Below are 19,278 nucleotides of genomic sequence, written 5' to 3'. Positions count from 1 at the left end.
GCAGGTCCAGGAGCAGCTCCAGGAGCAGCTAGGAGCAGCTCCAGAGCAACTCCAGGAGCAGCGCCAGGAGCAGGTCCAGAAGCAGGTCAAGAAGCAGCTAGGAGCAGCTCCAGGAGCAGCTAGGAGCAGCTTCAGGGCAGCTCCAGGAGCAGGTCCAGAAGCAGGTCCAGAAGCAGCTAGGAGCAGCTAGGAGCAGCTCCAGGAGCGGCTCCTGGAGCAGCTAGGAGCAGCTTCAGGGCAGCTCCAGGAGCAGCGCCAGGGGCAGGTCCAGAAGCAGGTCCAGAAGCAGCTAGGAGCTGCTCCAGGGCAGCTCCAGGAGCAGCGCCAGGAGCAGGTCCAGAAGCAGGTCCAGAAGCAGCTATTAGCAGCTAGGAGCAGCTCCAGGAGCGGCTCCAGGAGCAGCTAGGAGCAGCTTTAGGGCAGCTCCAGGAGCAGCGCCAGGAGCAGGTCCAGAAGCAGGTCCAGAAGCAGCTAGGAGCAGCTCCAGGAGCAGCTAGGAGCAGCTCCAGGAGCAGGTCCAGAAGCAGCTAGGAGCAGCTAGGAGCAGCTCCAGGAGCAGCTAGGAGCAGCTCCAGGGCAGCTCCAGGAGCAGCGCCAGGAGCAGGTCCAGAAGCAGCTAGAAGCAGCTCCTGGAGCAGGTCCAGAAGCAGGTCCAGAAGCAGCTAGGAGCAGCTCCAGAAGCAGGTCCAGAAGCAGGTCCAGAAGCAGGTCCAGAAGCAGCTCCAGCAGCAGGTCCAGAAGCAGCTAGGAGCAGCTCCAGGAGCAGGTCCAGAAGCAGGTCCAGAAGCAGCTAGGAGCAGCTAGGAGCAGCTGGGAGCAGCTCCAGGAGCAGCTAGGAGCAGCTGGGAGCAGCTCCAGGGCAGCTCCAGGAGCAGCGCCAGGAGCAGGTCCAGAAGCAGGTCCAGAAGCAGCTAGGAGCAGCTCCAGGAGCAGCTAGGAGCAGCTCCAGGTCCAGAAGCAGCTAGGAGCAGCTCCAGGAGCAGGTCCAGAAGCAGGTCCAGAAGCAGCTCCAGGAGCAGGTCCAGAAGCAGCTAGGAGCAGCTCCAGGAGCAGGTCCAGAAGCAGGTCCAGAAGCAGGTCCAGAAGCAGCTAGGAGCAGCTAGGAGCAGCTCCAGGAGTAGGTCAAGAAGCTGCTAGGAGCAGCTCCAGGAGCACGTCCAGAAGCAGGTCCAGAAGCAGCTAGGAGCAGCTAGGAGCAGCTGGGAGCAGCTCCAGGAGCAGCTAGGAGCAGCTAGGAGCAGCTTTAGGGCAGCTCCAGGAGCAGCGCCAGGAGCAGGTCCAGAAGCAGGTCCAGAAGCAGCTAGGAGCAGCTCCAGGAGCAGGTCCAGAAGCAGGTAGGAGCAGCTAGGAGCAGCTCCAGGAGCAGCTAGGAGCAGCTCCAGCAGCAGCTAGGAGCAGCTTCAGGGCAGCTCCAGGAGCAGGTCCAGAAGCAGGTCCAGAAGCAGGTCAAGAAGCAGCTAGGAGCAGCTCCAGGAGCAGGTCCAGAAGCAGCTAGGAGCAGCTCCAGGAGCATCTAGGAGCAGCTTCAGGGCAACTCCAGGAGCAGCGCCAGGAGCAGGTCCAGAAGCAGGTCAAGAAGCAGCTAGGAGCAGCTCCAGGAGCAGCTAGGAGCAGCTTCAGGGCAGCTCCAGGAGCAGGTCCAGAAGCAGGTCCAGAAGCAGGTCCAGAAGCAGCTAGGAGCAGCTAGGAGCAGCTCCAGGAGCAGCTAGGAGCAGCTCCAGGAGCAGGTCCAGAAGCAGGTCCAGAAGCAGGTCCAGAAGCAGCTCCAGGAGCAGGTCCAGAAGCAGCTAGGAGCAGCTCCAGGAGCAGGTCAAGAAGCTGCTAGGAGCAGCTCCAGGAGCAGGTCCAGAAGCAGGTCCAGAAACAGCTAGGAGCAGCTGGGAGCAGCTCCAGGAGCAGCTAGGAGCAGCTCCAGGTGCAGGTCCAGAAGAAGCTAGGAGCAGCTCCAGGAGCAGGTCCAAAAGCAGCTCCAGGAGCAGGTCAAGAAGCAGCTCCAGGAGCAGGTCCAGAAACAGGTCCAGAAGCAGCTAGGAGCAGCTCCAGGAGCAGGTCCAGAAGCAGCTCCAGGGCAGCTCCAGGAGCAGCTCCAGGAGAAGGTGCAGAAGCAGCTCCAGGAGCAGGTCCAGGAGCAGCAGGTCCAGGAGCAGTCTCAGAAGCAGCTAGGAGCAGCTCCAGGGCAGCTCCAGGAGCAGCTCCAGGAGAAGGTCCAGAAGCAGCTCCAGGAGCAGGTCCAGGATCAGCTCCAGGAGCAGGTCCAGAAGCAGCTCCAGGAGCAGGTCCAGAAGCAGCTCCAGGAGCAGGTTCAGAAGCAGCTAGGAGCAGGTCCAGGGCAGCTCCAGGGCAGCTCCAGGAGCCGGTCCAGAAGCAGCTCCAGGAGCAGCTAGGAGCAGCTCCAGGAGCAGGTCCAGAAACAGGTCCAGAAGCAGCTAGGAGCAGCTCCAGGGCAGCTCCAGGAGCAGGTCCAGAATCAGGTCCAGAAGCAGCTCTAGGAGCAGGTCCAGAAGCAGCTCCAGGAGCAGGTCCAGAAGCAGCTCCAGGAGCACGTCCAGAAGCAGTTAGGAGCAGCTCCAGGAGCAGGTCAAGAAGCTGCTAGGAGCAGCTCCAGGAGCAGGTCCAGAAGCAGGTCCAGAAGCAGCTAGGAGCAGCTGGGAGCAGCTCCAGGAGCAGCTAGGAGCAGCTGGGAGCAGCTCCAGGGCAGCTCCAGGAGCAGCTCCAGGAGCAGCTAGGAGCAGCTCCAGAAGCAGCTAGGAGTAGCTCCAGGAGTAGGTCAAGAAGCTGCTAGGAGCAGCTCCAGGAGCAGGTCCAGAAGCAGGTCCAGAAGCAGCTAGGAGAAGCTAGGAGCAGCTGGGAGCAGCTCCAGGAGCAGCTAGGAGCAGCTGGGGGCAGCTGGGAGCAGCTCCAGGAGTAGGTCAAGAAGCAGGTCAAGAAGCAGCTAGGAGCAGCTCCAGGAGCAGCTAGGAGTAGCTCCAGGAGTAGGTCAAGAAGCTGCTAGGAGCAGCTCCAGGAGCAGGTCCAGAAGCAGGTCCAGAAGCAGCTAGGAGCAGCTAGGAGCAGCTGGGAGCAGCTCCAGGAGCAGCTAGGAGCAGCTGGGAGCAGCTCCAGGGCAGCTCCAGGAGCAGCTCCAGGAGCAGCTCCAGGAGCAGCTAGGAGCAGCTCCAGGAGCAGCTAGGAGTAGCTCCAGGGCAGCTCCAGGAGCAGCGCCAGGGGCAGGTCCAGAAGCAGCTCCAGGAGCAGGTCCAGAAGCAGCTAGGAGCAGCTCCAGGAGCAGCTAGGAGCAGCTCCAGGAGCAGCTAGGAGCAGCTCCAGGAGCAGCTAGGAGCAGCTCCAGGGGAGCTCCAGGAGCAGCTCCAGGAGCAGGTCCAGAAGCAGCTCCAGGAGCAGGTCCAGGAGCAGCTCCAGGAGCAGGTCCAGGAGCAGCTCCAGGAGCAGCTCCAGGAGCAGCTCCAGGAGCAGCTAGGAGCAGCTCAATAGCAACTCCAGGAGCAGCGCCAGGAGCAGGTCCAGAAGCAGGTCAAGAAGAACCTAGGAGCAGCTCCAGGAGCAGCTAGGAGCAGCTTCAGGGCAGCTCCAGGAGCAGGTCCAGAAGCAGGTCCAGAAGCAGCTAGGAGCAGCTCCAGGAGCAGCTAGCAGCTCCAGGGCAGCTCCAGGAGCAGCGCCAGGAGCAGGTCCAGAAGCAGCTCCAGGAGCAGGTCCAGGAGCAGCTCCAGGAGCAGCTCCAGGAGCAGCTCCAGGAGCAGCTAGGAGCAGCTCAATAGCAACTCCAGGAGCAGCGCCAGGAGCAGGTCCAGAAGCAGGTCAAGAAGAACCTAGGAGCAGCTCCAGGAGCAGCTAGGAGCAGCTTCAGGGCAGCTCCAGGAGCAGGTCCAGAAGCAGGTCCAGAAGCAGCTAGGAGCAGCTCCAGGAGCAGCTAGCAGCTCCAGGGCAGCTCCAGGAGCAGCGCCAGGAGCAGGTCCAGAAGCAGCTCCAGGAGCAGGTCCAGGAGCAGCTCCAGGAGCAGCTCCAGGAGCAGCTAGGAGCAGCTCAATAGCAACTCCAGGAGCAGCGCCAGGAGCAGGTCCAGAAGCAGGTCAAGAAGCAGCTAGGAGCTGCTTCCAGGAGCAGCTAGGAGCAGCTCCAGGGCAGCTCCAGGAGCAGCGCCAGGAGCAGGTCCAGAAGCAGCTCCAGGAGCAGGTCCAGGAGCAGCTCCAGGAGCAGCTCCAGGAGCAGCTAGGAGCAGCTCAATAGCAACTCCAGGAGCAGCGCCAGGAGCAGGTCCAGAAGCAGGTCAAGAAGCAGCTAGGAGCAGCTCCAGGAGCAGCTAGGAGCAGCTTCAGGGCAGCTCCAGGAGCAGCGCCAGGGGCAGGTCCAGAAGCAGGTCCAGAAGCAGCTAGGAGCTGCTCCAGGGCAGCTCCAGGAGCAGCGCCAGGAGCAGGTCCAGGAGCAGCTCCAGGAGCAGCTCCAGGAGCAGCTAGGAGCAGCTCCAGGGCAACTCCAGGAGCAGCGCCAGGAGCAGGTCCAGAAGCAGGTCAAGAAGCAGCTAGGAGCAGCTCCAGGAGCAGCTAGGAGCAGCTGGGAGCAGCTGGGAGCAGCTCCAGGAGCAGCTAGGAGCAGCTCCAGGGCAACTCCAGGAGCAGCTCCAGGAGCAGGTCCAGAAGCAGGTCCAGAAGCAGCTAGGAGCAGCTAGGAGCAGCTGGGTCAAGAAACTGCTAGGAGCAGCTCCAGGAGCAGGTCCAGAAGCAGGTCCAGGAGCAGCTCCAGGTGCAGGTCCAGAAGCAGCTCCAGGAGCACGTCCAGAAGCAGCTAGGAGCAGCTCCAGGAGCAGGTCAAGAAGCTGCTAGGAGCAGCTCCAGGAGCAGGTCCAGAAGCAGGTCCAGAAGCTGCTAGGAGCAGCTAGGAGCAGCTGGGAGCAGCTCCAGGAGCAGCTAGGAGCAGCTGGGAGCAGCTCCAGGGCAGCTCCAGAAGCAGCTCCAGGAGCAGCTCCAGGAGCAGCTAGGAGCAGCTCCAGGAGCAGCTAGGAGCAGCTCCAGGAGCAGCTAGGAGTAGCTCCAGGAGTAGGTCAAGAAGCTGCTAGGAGCAGCTCCAGGAGCAGGTCCAGAAGCAGGTCCAGAAGCAGCTAGGAGCAGCTAGGAGCAGCTGGGAGCAGCTCCAGGAGCAGCTAGGAGCAGCTGGGAGCAGCTCCAGGAGTAGGTCAAGAAGCTGCTAGGAGCAGCTCCAGGAGCAGGTCCAGAAGCAGGTCCAGAAGCAGGTCCAGAAGCAGGTCCAGAAGCAGCTAGGAGCAGCTAGGAGCAGCTGGGAGCAGCTCCAGGAGCAGCTAGGAGCAGCTGGGAGGAGCTCCAGGGCAGCTCCAGGAGCAGCTAGGAGCAGCTCCAGGAGCAGCTAGGAGTAGCTCCAGGGCAGCTCCAGGAGCAGCGCCAGGGGCAGGTCCAGAAGCAGCTCCAGGAGCAGGTCCAGAAGCAGCTAGGAGCAGCTCCAGGAGCAGCTAGGAGCAGCTCCAGGAGCAGCTAGGAGCAGCTCCAGGGGAGCTCCAGGAGCAGCTCCAGGAGCAGGTCCAGAAGCAGCTAGGAGCAGCTCCAGGAGCAGCTAGGAGCAGCTCCAGGAGCAGCTAGGAGCAGCTCCAGGAGCAGCTAGCAGCTCCAGGGCAGCTCCAGGAGCAGCGCCAGGAGCAGGTCCAGAAGCAGCTCCAGGAGCAGGTCCAGGAGCAGCTCCAGGAGCAGCTCCAGGGCAACTCCAGGAGCAGCGCCAGGAGCAGGTCCAGAAGCAGGTCAAGAAGCAGCTAGGAGCAGCTCCAGGAGCAGCTAGGAGCAGCTTCAGGGCAGCTCCAGGAGCAGGTCCAGAAGCAGGTCCAGAAGCAGCTAGGAGCAGCTAGGAGCAGCTCCAGGAGCGGCTCCTGGAGCAGCTAGAAGCAGCTTCAGGGCAGCTCCAGGAGCAGCGCCAGGGGCAGGTCCAGAAGCAGGTCCAGAAGCAGCTAGGAGCTGCTCCAGGGCAGCTCCAGGAGCAGCGCCAGGAGCAGGTCCAGAAGCAGGTCCAGAAGCAGCTAGGAGCAGCTAGGAGCAGCTCCAGGAGCGGCTCCAGGAGCAGCTAGGAGCAGCTGGGAGCAGCTCCAGGAGTAGGTCAAGAAGCTGCTAGGAGCAGCTCCAGGAGCAGGTCCAGAAGCAGGTCCAGAAGCAGGTCCAGAAGCAGGTCCAGAAGCAGGTCCAGAAGCAGCTAGGAGCAGCTAGGAGCAGCTGGGAGCAGCTCCAGGAGCAGCTAGGAGCAGCTGGGAGGAGCTCCAGGGCAGCTCCAGGAGCAGCTAGGAGCAGCTCCAGGAGCAGCTAGGAGTAGCTCCAGGGCAGCTCCAGGAGCAGCGCCAGGGGCAGGTCCAGAAGCAGCTCCAGGAGCAGGTCCAGAAGCAGCTAGGAGCAGCTCCAGGAGCAGCTAGGAGCAGCTCCAGGAGCAGCTAGGAGCAGCTCCAGGGGAGCTCCAGGAGCAGCTCCAGGAGCAGGTCAAGAAGCTGCTAGGAGCAGCTCCAGGAGCAGGTCCAGAAGCAGGTCCAGAAGCTGCTAGGAGCAGCTAGGAGCAGCTGGGAGCAGCTCCAGGAGCAGCTAGGAGCAGCTGGGAGCAGCTCCAGGGCAGCTCCAGAAGCAGCTCCAGGAGCAGCTCCAGGAGCAGCTAGGAGCAGCTCCAGGAGCAGCTAGGAGCAGCTCCAGGAGCAGCTAGGAGCAGCTCCAGGAGCAGCTAGGAGTAGCTCCAGGGCAGCTCCAGGAGCAGCGCCAGGGGCAGGTCCAGAAGCAGCTCCAGGAGCAGGTCCAGAAGCAGCTCCAGGAGTAGGTCAAGAAGCTGCTAGGAGCAGCTCCAGGAGCAGGTCCAGAAGCAGGTCCAGAAGCAGCTAGGAGCAGCTAGGAGCAGCTGGGAGCAGCTCCAGGAGCAGCTAGGAGCAGCTGGGAGCAGCTCCAGGAGTAGGTCAAGAAGCTGCTAGGAGCAGCTCCAGGAGCAGGTCCAGAAGCAGGTCCAGAAGCAGGTCCAGAAGCAGGTCCAGAAGCAGCTAGGAGCAGCTAGGAGCAGCTGGGAGCAGCTCCAGGAGCAGCTAGGAGCAGCTGGGAGGAGCTCCAGGGCAGCTCCAGGAGCAGCTAGGAGCAGCTCCAGGAGCAGCTAGGAGTAGCTCCAGGGCAGCTCCAGGAGCAGCGCCAGGGGCAGGTCCAGAAGCAGCTCCAGGAGCAGGTCCAGAAGCAGCTAGGAGCAGCTCCAGGAGCAGCTAGGAGCAGCTCCAGGAGCAGCTAGGAGCAGCTCCAGGGGAGCTCCAGGAGCAGCTCCAGGAGCAGGTCCAGAAGCAGCTAGGAGCAGCTCCAGGAGCAGCTAGGAGCAGCTCCAGGAGCAGCTAGGAGCAGCTCCAGGAGCAGCTAGCAGCTCCAGGGCAGCTCCAGGAGCAGCGCCAGGAGCAGGTCCAGAAGCAGCTCCAGGAGCAGCTCCAGGGCAACTCCAGGAGCAGCGCCAGGAGCAGGTCCAGAAGCAGGTCAAGAAGCAGCTAGGAGCAGCTCCAGGAGCAGCTAGGAGCAGCTTCAGGGCAGCTCCAGGAGCAGGTCCAGAAGCAGGTCCAGAAGCAGCTAGGAGCAGCTAGGAGCAGCTCCAGGAGCGGCTCCTGGAGCAGCTAGAAGCAGCTTCAGGGCAGCTCCAGGAGCAGCGCCAGGGGCAGGTCCAGAAGCAGGTCCAGAAGCAGCTAGGAGCTGCTCCAGGGCAGCTCCAGGAGCAGCGCCAGGAGCAGGTCCAGAAGCAGGTCCAGAAGCAGCTAGGAGCAGCTTTAGGGCAGCTCCAGGAGCAGCGCCAGGAGCAGGTCCAGAAGCAGGTCCAGAAGCAGCTAGGAGCAGCTCCAGGAGCAGGTCCAGAAGCAGGTCCAGAAGCAGCTAGGAGCAGCTCCAGGAGCAGCTAGGAGCAGCTCCAGGAGCAGGTCTAGAAGCAGCTAGGAGCAGCTAGGAGCAGCTCCAGGAGCAGCTAGGAGCAGCTCCAGAAGCAGGTCCAGAAGCAGGTCCAGAAGCAGCTAGGAGCAGCTCCAGGAGCAGCTCCAGGAGCAGCTAGGAGCAGCTCCAGGGCAGCTCCAGGAGCAGCGCCAGGAGCAGGTCCAGAAGCAGCTAGAAGCAGCTCCTGGAGCAGGTCCAGAAGCAGGTCCAGAAGCAGCTAGGAGCAGCTCCAGGAGCAGCTAGGAGCAGCTCCAGGAGCAGGTCTAGAAGCAGCTAGGAGCAGCTAGGAGCAGCTCCAGGAGCAGCTAGGAGCAGCTCCAGAAGCAGGTCCAGAAGCAGGTCCAGAAGCAGCTCCAGGAGCAGGTCCAGAAGCAGCTAGGAGCAGCTCCAGGAGCAGGTCAAGAAGCTGCTAGGAGCAGCTCCAGGAGCAGGTTCAGAAGCAGCTCCAGGAGCAGGTCCAGAAGCAGCTCCAGGAGCAGGTTCAGAAGCAGCTCCAGGAGCAGGTCCAGAAGCAGCTCCAGGAGCAGGTCCAGAAACAGCTAGTAGCAGCTCCAGGGCAGCTCCAGGAGCAGCTCCAGGAGCAGGTTCAGAAGCAGCTCCAGGAGCAGGTCCAGAAGCAGCTCCAGGAGCAGGTCCAGAAACAGCTAGTAGCAGCTCCAGGGCAGCTCCAGGAGCAGCTCCAGGAGCAGGTTCAGAAGCAGCTCCAGGAGCAGGTCCAGAAGCAGCTCCAGGAGCAGGTCCAGAAACAGCTAGGAGCAGCTCCAGGAGCAGGTCGAGAAGCAGCTAGGAGCAGGTCCAGAAGCAGCTCCAGGAGCAGGTCCAGAAGCAGGTCCAGAAGCAGCTAGGAGCACCTCCAGGGCAGCTCCAGGAGCACCTCCAATTAGGCTTGTCATGGTGTCATCAAAATAAGCACTTCCTGTTTATCCAGATGATGCGAATTGGCCACGTCATATTTTTGGAGTCGATGGGGAGGCCTTCCACTTTCACTCGAGATGTAAACACTGGAGACGCCACGAACAGACTAAGGGCCGCAAGGCGGCAGAGCCCGGTATTTATAGGCTGCGAGGCAAGAGAACAGAGAAACTGAGAGCGGGAGAGAAATAGAGAACTCCAGAGCTAGGCAGAGGCAGATGCAGCGAAAGGCGTATCTCTAGAGATGCACAGAGAGGGAGATGGACACACCGAAAATGTTAGAGAGGAAGAGAGAGAGAGAGAGAGAGAGAGAGAGAGAGAGAGAGAGAGAGAGAGAGAGAGAGAGAGAGAGAGAGAGAGAGAGAGAGAGAGAGAGAGAGAGAGAGAGAGAGAGAGAGAGAGAGAGTGAGTGAGGGGGAGTGAGCGAGTACGAGGGAGGGATGGATAGAGAGAGGGAGAGGGAGCCAGATGGAGTAAAAGAGGCACAGTTTTGCATTTACTTCTATATTTAACGATCGTTCCTATGGCAGCTGTATAATATAGTCGGCCGATTTTAATAAAACTAATACCGAAATTATAAAATCATACTTAATGGCTTTATATCAAATAAGATGAAACTGGAAAAGTTTTAAATTTGTTTACTAATTATTATCCGATCGTTCCTATGGCAACTATATTATATAGTCATTCGATCCATCCCGACTAACTTCAAAGCTTTATTCACATAGCTTCAAAACTGAGAGACGGACGTTCGGTGTGCTTAGCAGCAAATGAACATTATATGTCTCTGCCGGGGGAATATCAAAAGATTCCATTTCCATTGAAATTAAGGCATTTTTGGCAAAGTTATGCGATTTTTAAAATTTGGTTGTCCCAAAAAATATGATATACAAAAATCCTTTACAAAAAAATTATCAAATAAAAATATCGATTTAAGGAATCTCGCTGAGGAAAATATAATTTTTAACAGTGAAGGAGCCATTTCCGACCCTATAAATCATATATATTCTTGATCAGCATTATCAGGCGAATCGTTCTAGCCATCTCAGGAAGCAAAACAAGCATTTCAAATGTTTTCAAAAAAATTTAAGGGGTTGCATCGTTAAAATGTGCAAAAATTAAAAAAAAAAAAATTTGATATCTTAAAAAGAAAAATTTATGCAGAATTGTTAAGCGCCAAAGAACTAACTCAGGAACGCTTTCCGAATTGAAATTAAGGCATTTTTGGCAAAGTTATGCGATTTTTAAACTTTGGTTGTCCCAAAAAATATGATATACAAAAATCCTTTAGAAAAAAATTATCAAATAAAAATATCGATTTTAGGAATCTTGAAGAGGAAAATATAATTTTTAACAGTGAACGAGCCATTTCCGACCCTATAAATCATATATATTCTTGATCAGCATTAACAGCATTTGAGAAAAATAAATTAAATTATATACAAATAATAAACTTAAACCTTTTTTAATATTACCTTAGCCATTGGAATGTACTTACTACATAACATTTTTTTTATAGACTTCAGACAGTGATATACATATATATAGATATGTATATATGTATATATATATATGTTTAAAAGGATCTCGAGACTATTTAATTAAAGATATACCTTACCTTTTGCCATAAATTATTTTTAAATGTCGTAAACTAAAGCAGTCATAAATAATATTAAAAAAAAAATACCATAAACCACACAAGAAAAGTGTTTTCGCTTTAGTTAGTTAGCGTCACAGTTTAATTGTTTCGTTTGTTTGCTTCTTTTTTTTAGGTTTTTTGCTTAAATTGCGCTTTTATTTATTTGCTTGAGTTTTGTTTGTATGTTTTTGTTTGTTTTTTGTTTTGTTTTGTTTTGTCTTGTTTTTCTTGCTGAACAATTTACAATAAACGCGGCCACTTTTGCTTTTTCTTAATAGTTTTTCTTTGCTGGCGGTTGTTGTTGTTATTTTTCTGTAGTTTTTTTAATAGTTATTGTTTTACTGCTGTTTTTAACCTAAAGAGTGGCTTGTGGTGTGAATGTGTGTGTGTGATTTGTATACAAACAGACACATACATATATCGAATATTTCTTTGATTATTTGAATTAATTACGTTTCACCAAACAGATCAAGTGGGGTTTTTTTCATTCTTTTAGGTTTTCCATCGAGTTGATTTTGAGTTTTTATAGTTTCTGCTACAATTAATGGAAATTTCCTTTAGGTGGGGGGCGGGGCGAAAAAGGTTAGGAAAACAGATGGCCAACAGTCCCTATATATGTTTTTATTATATATTTATATCCCTATAATCTGGCAAACGATAACAGTGGAAAAGCCGAAAAGGAAAAAGGAAAATTATTGCAAACACTGACTTTGGTTTCTCATTCTGGGTTTTCCTTTAGTTTAACTTAGTTTTTAGCTTTGGCTATTTTTTGAAATTGATTTAAATGTTTTTGCACTACCAACACACAGACGCACATCAAGATATATGGTGTATATCGTACTTTATACTTTTTTTTACTTTTTACCTTTACTTGTATTCTTGTATACTCCATACATACATATATTTATAGTTATTATTATTTGACCGTTAATTTGTAGACACCATTTACATACATACATATATCAGGATATATGCATATATTAACGTACAGTTACAATTACAATTACAATTACAATTAGATAGACACACACAATGGGGCCGATGCTCTGCGATCCTAATTAAGTACTTTAATACACATTTTAATGTTTAGTTAATCGTGTTTAGAGGGTTTCCCCGCTCGATCTTTTTTTGCTTCTTTTTTTTCGGCCCAAAAGTAGGCAGCATGAGTGCAGGAGTGTATGTGTGTGTGCAAATTACATGTGTGTGTGTGTGTTGTATTTCAATTTCTAAATTTTAGTTAGTTTACCTTTCCTTTGGCTTACTCTAATTCTAATATGTATATAATATGTAACTGCTGTTTATCTATTTTATTCAAAGAGCTGCGGTCAAAATAACTATAGTATTGGATTGTTTTTTTTTTAATAAGTTTATAATAATTAATTCTCTTGTAGAGTTGGCTATTTACAGTAAGTATTCAGAAAATAAACAGTAAAGTCTGTTCAATTTGGAACTTATCGAGTTTGGTATCTCTACCGGTGTACCTTGTATATATATATTTTATATACTTCCTTTATAGTAAGTTTTTTTTTTTTTTTTTTTTTTAAGATTACGAACCTACAGATGATTGCTTTTAATATATATATATTTATAGAATTTTTCTCGCTTGTAGTTCCAAATGAAATCGCAATCCATGTTTAGTTTAGTTCAAAGGATGATTGCTTAATTGCGTCTAGGAAATACAATAATTACTTTGACCGCAGCTATCTGGGTATTAGGTATTCCCGAGGCTTACCCCGCTTGTCCGATCCAATTTCCATTATATATGTATATATCTTTTTTGCTCGATTTTGGTAGAGAACCAAGTCCGGGAGTTAACCCTATAGTTGTGGCACCGCCTAACCCAGTTATTTGTTTGTAAAGCTCTCGTTTTTCTGTTGTTTTTTTTTGTTTTTTCTAACCTTCTATAAGCTATCACACCATTGACCCTATCTATCCTAACTCTTGCATATCCTGACCCCACCGAACTTGGCTCTCTCTCCCTCTTTCCTTCCACCTGCTCTCTCTCTCTTTCTTCTAAACATAATTTAACACTAAACATTTACTAGAAACAAAAGCCTTGTGAATCTGCCTCTCTTTCGCGCACATACAGTGGGTCACAGAAGTATATTCTCCAACGCCCTAACGATATGTGAGTGTGGTGTGTCCTTGTGCCTAGGTTGGTGTGTATGTGTGTGTCCTTGTCCTTGTCCTTGTCCTTGGGTATGTGTGTGAAAGAGAAGGAACGAGTAGAAGTAAGATTAAAAAAAGGAACTTGGTCAAAAGTATTTCTCTGGATCTTGTCAGAGGCTGAAAAGCTGCCAGCTATGGCACGCAAAGTGATCCTGCGCTGATGAAGGTGGCTGACAAAAGGTGTTCGACATGATTCTATTTTTGCATTTTCAATTTTGACTTTGATTATGGTTTCTATTTCAATTTCTTTACCTTTTCGATTCTCAATTTAATTAGCTTTTAAAATGTAAGTATGTTTTCCTTTTTGGGACTCTATTTTTTTGTTTTAAGGCTAATTTACTTATTTATACACATACATAGGTCTTAAGATTTGGTTTCTCTGTGGAAATATGTATTAGTGGGGTTCTTTCTTTCGGTTAGTGTTTTAACTTATTTTGTTTTGGTTTTAGTTAACCTTAGATTTGTTTTTGGCTTTTTTGCATTTGTATTCTGTTCGTACTTTTGTTGGTGTTTCGGTTACAATTGTTTTTTGCTTTTATTTTTCGGTTACAATAATTCGTATTTGCTTGTATAATTAGTATGAATACGAGAATAAGGTCTCGGCGGCTGTTGGTGTTTCGTCTTAAACTCTGCTTGTTCTTTCGTTTATCGATTAATTTATATTTAGGATAGTTAAGCCCGAAGTCCTTAGAGATTGCAAAACATGCATTAAGCAGCTGGAAAGTATGCTATATAATGCAAATGAAGAGTTTATAATGCATAACTCATACGTTTAGTTGGAATTTCTTGTAGTTTCTGTTGGTAAAGGATTTTATATTTTTTTTACTGAGAGATTAATCATTATTTTATAATCTCTAAGGATTACGGCATAACCTTCCATATTTTGTTTTTTGTCTTCTTATTCGACCCTTTGGCAGTTTCTTATTTTCATCTTAAGTGGCGTTTGCTTTTCATCTGATTAAGAGGGAGACAGCTAGAGAGTGAGTTTGGCGGGACAAGGGACAGGACTAGGATCTGGTATCTGGTATCTAGGATCTGGGATCTGGAAAGGATCTGAAAGTCTGGGGGGAGACACGGACTCCGCAATGAAGCCCGTTGGGCACGTTGAGGTAACTAAATCAATCAACAAACAATTAATCAATTATAAAAATCGCAAAAGACACTTTAAAATCGAGAGAACACGCGACACAGTGGCAGATTAAATTAAATAAGTAACAACGTTTAAGTATATAATTACAAATGATGTTAGTACCAAGTACTGAGTACCCAGTAGCCAAGCACACCCACAACTGAGTGCGTAGTTCCAAACGCAGTGTGTAAAGTAGTCCCCGTTCCCAAAAGTCCTTTGTCCTTAGTCCTAGTCCTAGTACGATTCCAATTCCGATTCCGAGTTCGATTTCTGATTTCTGATTACCGATTTATGGTTTTAGTATTCCGCGATTTCTGATTTCTAATTTATGATTACTAATTTCCGTTTTCCGATTTAGCTCATTGTTCCAAAGGGCCCCTGCCTTAGCCCACTGCCATGACGGGGAATCCCCGGAGCGTGTCTCAACGTTTCACCCCGAACAGATTCGGTATGGACTTGATCTTCTTCCGCGAGCAGTTCAGGTAATCCTTGTACATATCGGAGCGTAGGTAACGCGAATACGAGTCGCTCTTCATCAGGTGGTAGACATGCGAGGCAGCCACATCAAAGCACCAGCGATTTGGACCATTCGGAGAGCTGACCGCCTCGCGGGCTAACTCCACCGATTTGGAGTCCACATTCACTGGACAGGGAGCATCGGGGGCAAGGAACTCCTGCCAGATCTTCTGGATGGCCTCCTTGATCTCCGACTGTGGCAGAGCCTTCATCTCCTGCACCGATTCCCAGAACCTGAAAGGGAAGTAAATGGTATTTAATGGAAGAGGTATTTATGCGAATCTTTTACTATGTAATTTCTATGAAATATCACTATTTCATAAAGATTTTAATCATATTAATTAATTCTCTTTACTCACTTGAGGTTCTCGCCGCTGTATTCCTTTTCCAAGAACTTGGTAAACTGCTCGCGTCCAATGGCATCGTTAAGCAATTCACGCAAACTGAATGCCCAGCGCTTTACGCGTCGTACAGGAACTTCTTTGCTGTTGGGTTAAGAGGTAAAATATTAATTAACAAAGGTCTTAATTTAATTATTAATTATTCAACATTTTAAATAAATAATCAGTAAAGAAATAAGTAATTTAAAATAGTTAATATGGTAAAGTCAAAGCAAACATAAAGATATATTCACATTGCCTTTGTTGAAATTCACCATAAAGTTTATTAAGTTTTAAATTAAATCTATGACATATCTCTACAAAATACTTAAAAAAGGAAAAATTAAATACAACACTTAATTTAAATTTTAAATTACTGATTGATTTATTTAAAACTCACCTATTTTTCTCCGTATCCCACATTTCGGTGCTGTCCGTTTGCCAAGGATTCGGCAGCTCCGGCGAGGTTATAAAGTAATCAAACTCATTGTACTGATCGTAGTAGGCAACCAGACTGGAAATAATACAAGATATGGATAATTATTCTTAATAATTATTAGAAACAAGAAAGGAATCTGATCTAATCTATACCCCTGCAGTTTGCAATAAGATTGGAATAGAAATTAATGCATTTTTGACTAAGTTACCGACTTCAATTTCGGTTTCCCGATCCAATTGGATACAGTAGGGATATAAATATAAATTTAATAATAATAATAATAAATAATAAGTACAATCTGCTTCCTTAATTTAAATCCATTTCTATTTTTAAGAAATACTTACGCCTCGGCCGCCTTGGAAACTTTGATTGTTCGCCGCTCGAGCTTCTGTTTCCGTAGGGCTATGATCCTCGTTAGTTGCTCCACAGGATTCTTGGCCAAGGAGGCGCCAGCGGATCCGGTGCCATGGCTGGAGCCACCTCGCCGGTAAGCCTTTTTTATATCAATCTCGGTGGTATTGACGCAGCCGGGCATCGGTCGGTGGACATCCCAAAAGGCCCGCTCCTGTGAGTCGAGCACCTTACGCTCCAGCTTGTCCCGCTTCTTGGCCACTTTGCTTTGGGATTCGGCCTAGATAAAATATATATTTACATTTTTAGTGGAATCTTTAAAAAGGTTTTCATTTAAAATAAAGTACAAAGTAAGTTGAATAATTTATAAAATGCATAAAACTATTCTTAATGGCTTTAGAACTTAATTGAATGCTTGGCAAGGTAAGAGATTATGGTTTTTGGACACCTTTGATAATCAATATATTTAAACTATAGCTACGATTTGTGGTTAATATTATAGCTTTACTTTTTACTTACCTGCATAAATATAAACTCCCATTTTCGGGAGAACATCTTTTGCAATTTGGCCAGATTTTCAGCCTCATAATCGGCCAACTCCAAACGCGTTTTATTTTGCATTGTGCGTTTGCAAAGGTAAACGGCATAGTCCGTATTCTCGGGCTCCCAGCAATTCGAGGGCCAAAAGTAGGGCGTCTGGAATCTGTGAAGATAAATAACAAAATATTATAGTTATAGGTAAAGGTATAGGTTTATCAGTAAGTCAAGCTAAAACCTATTAATTAATTAACCTGTAGAAGGTGCCATCATTCTTGACGGTCAGCGCATGATCATCGATGGGAAATATGTAGCCATGGGAGCTGAGCAGGTGGGCAAAGTGCAGGGCCTCCGTCACATCTTCCACATCGAAATTCTTGAGGATCCATGCCACCAGATCCGCTCCGGTGAACACCGATGGCACCTTGCTCATAAATGCCTTCACCGTGCGCACGGCCACGCCCGTCGTTTCCGCCTGCATTTTCTCAATGATGGCCTCCATCTGTAAATTGATTAAAGATTAGTACTTCAATTAAGACTTGCATAAATATTATTTTTAATATAAAGTTAAATGTATGTATTTGCTGTAGCGAAAGTTTATATAAATAAATATTTTAATGCTACGATTGTATTTTATAAATCGAAGCAATATTATTTGAAAAAGCGAATAATATATTATTTTATATATTCTTTCGATAGTATTAATGAATGTATAATGCAATATTGTCAAATGCAATAGTTTTTAAAGTATTCTATTATCATAGAATTTTTCTTGTAGATAAACCCTTTTTTGGGTTTTTTAATTTCAGTCAGAGATTCAAAGAATGCGAATATATTAAGCTATGTTTTATGATTGATTTCCAATTTGATCCTTTATTTCGATATCCAAACTTAAAGGGTATATAAACTTGGTCAGTTTCAGATTATAATATTTGAATGAATTACCTTTTTGTACACTAGGATATTGGGTGCATCTTCGTTCTTGCCACCCCTTTGCTGCGACGCCGATGGCACTGCCAGCGTTGTTGACGATGACGGTGGTGGTTGCTGCTGTTGCTGCTGTGCCTGCGATGCTGACTGTGACTGCGACGACAATTGCTGGTGGTGATGGTGATGATGATGATTGGCATTGACTGTCAGCAATCCGCTGCTGCCGCCACTCTGCTTGCCGGTGCCCGTTGACGCTGCCGACGCAGCTGACGCTGCTGCTGTCGATGATGAGGGGGTGGTTGAGGTGGTGGCATCAGCATTTACTGTTTTAACAGCATGAGGAGGAGGAGCAGCAGCAGCAGCGGCAGGGACAGCAGCAGGTGCTGTTGCTGCTACTGTTGCCGTTGCTGCTGCTGTTGATGTTGCATGCGTTGCTGCCGTTGCAGATGCAATTTTTGGGGATGCTGCTGCTGTTGCTGCTGCTACTGTTGCTACTGGTGCTGCCTTGGGCGATGTGGTTACTCCTCCAGCTGGATTCGCTCCTGCTACCAACTTTGTGACCACCACCGTTGTCTCGTTCTCCAGGAATGCCACATTGTTATTGCCATTGGTCAGGGTTGTGGTGACTGCATCGCTGCGATGTGGAATTGCTGCCAGCGGATCAGTGCTGCTGTTGCCGCTGCAACTGCTGCTGCTGCAATCCGCCGTGGGTGTTCCTGCTGCGGGTGTTGCTGATACCGCTGGCACCACCTCTGGCTGGGGCGGCGTCGCCGTTGCTGCTGCTGCTGCTGGTTGCTTGGCGGGTGCACTGGTGGCATTGGTGGCTTGTGTTTTGTCCGCCTCCGAGTTCATCGTTACCATCTTTAAAGGATCAGCCGTCGGTATTGCCTGTTTTTCTCCAGAGCCTTGGCTATTTTTAATCCCAGTGCCGGCTGCTCAAATCACCAAACACGACACACAAAAAAAAAACAAAAAAAGGCAACGGAAAAATGGAAAGCAAGAGGTGCTTTTCCGGTAGAGAAGAGAGAGGGGTGGTGGCGGCTTGCTTTGGTGGTGTTTTCTCAGCTCAGCGAGCTATTTTCGTGTGTGCGTGTGTGTGTGTGTGTGCAAATCAATTTGTTGGCTGAGAGGCTCCGAAAAGGAAACGGAAAAAGTTGGAAAAGTTGTTCAGTTTCTGGCTGTCATTTTGGTTTTTTCATGGCCATTTTCCTGGATTTTCATCGTTCTGCCTTTCTATCTCTAGCAGTTTCTTTTAGTTTTTCCTTGCGTTTTCCTGGACTTTTTGACTTTCCCTTTCTTGATTTTTTTTCGCTATATTGTATATGTATGCAGAAATTTTCAGGAGTTATGGCAGCCTCACACACACACGCACACGCACTCGTTTCTTGTTGGGATATTTTGTTGAATATTTATGCCCCGAGCTGGTGTTATTAAATATTTTCCTTATTTTGGTAATTCTCCGATTCCTGCCTATTTTTGAGAATTTTTTAAGCGCAGTGTTTCCAAACGTTTTTGTGCTGTTCCTACGCTCCTCTTTTGCCGTTTCCGCTGCTGTTGCTGTTGCTGTTGCTCCTTGCTCCTTGCTCTCTCGCTCGCGCACTCGCCCTCTCTCGCTCGCGCGCGACGTGTTTTTTACCTTTTAGCCCGTAATCATTTTACGGCCCAAAGTCAATCGGCTCCTTGGAGCTTCCTGCTGATAGTCCTTCATCGATTTTTCGTAATTCCCACCCCGAAGGCGCTCTCTTTCGGTCGCTCTCTCTCGCTCTTTTCGTCCTGCGCCAGCGCCCTTGCCGTTGTTTACATCCGCCAGCTGTTGCAGTTGCCACTTTTCGTACGTTATTCGATGTTGGTTTCGAATGTTGCCAGTACTTCGATAAAATCGATATCCTTTTTGTGTAATTTAAAATCATAAATCATTTGTATTTTCATACATGTACTTATTTATAGAGAGCTCAAAAATAATTAAAGTGTTAGCAAGGAAATGTTTAATAGATTAAGTTGTTAGTATGAGTATTTGATATTTAGGGCGAAGGCTGTTGTCGATGTTTTAACTTTGCGATATATGTTATGTATGTAGATATGACAAAAGAGCCAAGGCACTATTTTATGTAGCAAACGTCGCCCTATTTATTTGTCAAAAACCAAATTATAATAAGAATAAGAAAATACAAATAAACGATAAATTTAAATTCGTATTTCCAAGGTAATATCTAAAAGAGGTTCGACACTGCGATTAGTGCACTTAGAGCCCGATAGATGGATTTTTGTATAAACACAACAACCACAATACTTTTTCCATCCAATATCACGAAAATATCCAAGTAAATTACCCATTTCCCGAACTATTTAAATTTCAAATTTGGCGG

The 19,278-nt window shown here is 49.1% G+C and overlaps 2 protein-coding genes across 3 annotated transcripts in view; both read right to left on the bottom strand.

Moving 5' to 3' along the window:
* Positions 1 to 10,538: 10,538 nt before the first annotated feature.
* On the bottom strand, positions 10,539 to 18,747 carry RSG7 (Regulator of G-protein signaling 7). Its single transcript, XM_086839112.1, has 7 exons — positions 16,928 to 18,747; positions 16,237 to 16,484; positions 15,965 to 16,148; positions 15,439 to 15,725; positions 15,056 to 15,169; positions 14,635 to 14,760; positions 10,539 to 14,509 (listed from the first exon to the last, which is right to left on the bottom strand). The coding sequence occupies exons 1-7, from the start codon at positions 17,771 to 17,773 to the stop codon at positions 14,182 to 14,184; spliced, it is 2,133 nt and encodes a 710-aa protein (XP_086695238.1). The 5' UTR covers positions 17,774 to 18,747; the 3' UTR covers positions 10,539 to 14,181.
* Positions 16,417 to 19,278, bottom strand: part of LOC110179108 (uncharacterized) — a 50,174-nt gene continuing 47,312 nt past the window's right edge. The window contains exon 4 of one of the 2 annotated variants that reach the window (XM_086839110.1): positions 16,417 to 16,484. The gene's annotated coding sequence lies outside the window, so the exon portion shown is untranslated. Of the gene's footprint in view, positions 16,485 to 18,695; positions 18,800 to 19,278 lie in introns of those variants that run through there. The other variant, XM_086839109.1, reaches the window with a different exon arrangement.

This window comes from Drosophila serrata, unplaced genomic scaffold (genome assembly GCF_035046125.1).
Source record: "Drosophila serrata isolate PLE 108 unplaced genomic scaffold, ASM3504612v1 contig_362, whole genome shotgun sequence".
Taxonomy (NCBI): domain Eukaryota; kingdom Metazoa; phylum Arthropoda; class Insecta; order Diptera; family Drosophilidae; genus Drosophila; species Drosophila serrata.
The sequence above is the reverse complement of the archived record's forward strand: the minus strand, read 5'-3'. Positions and strand labels throughout refer to the sequence as shown.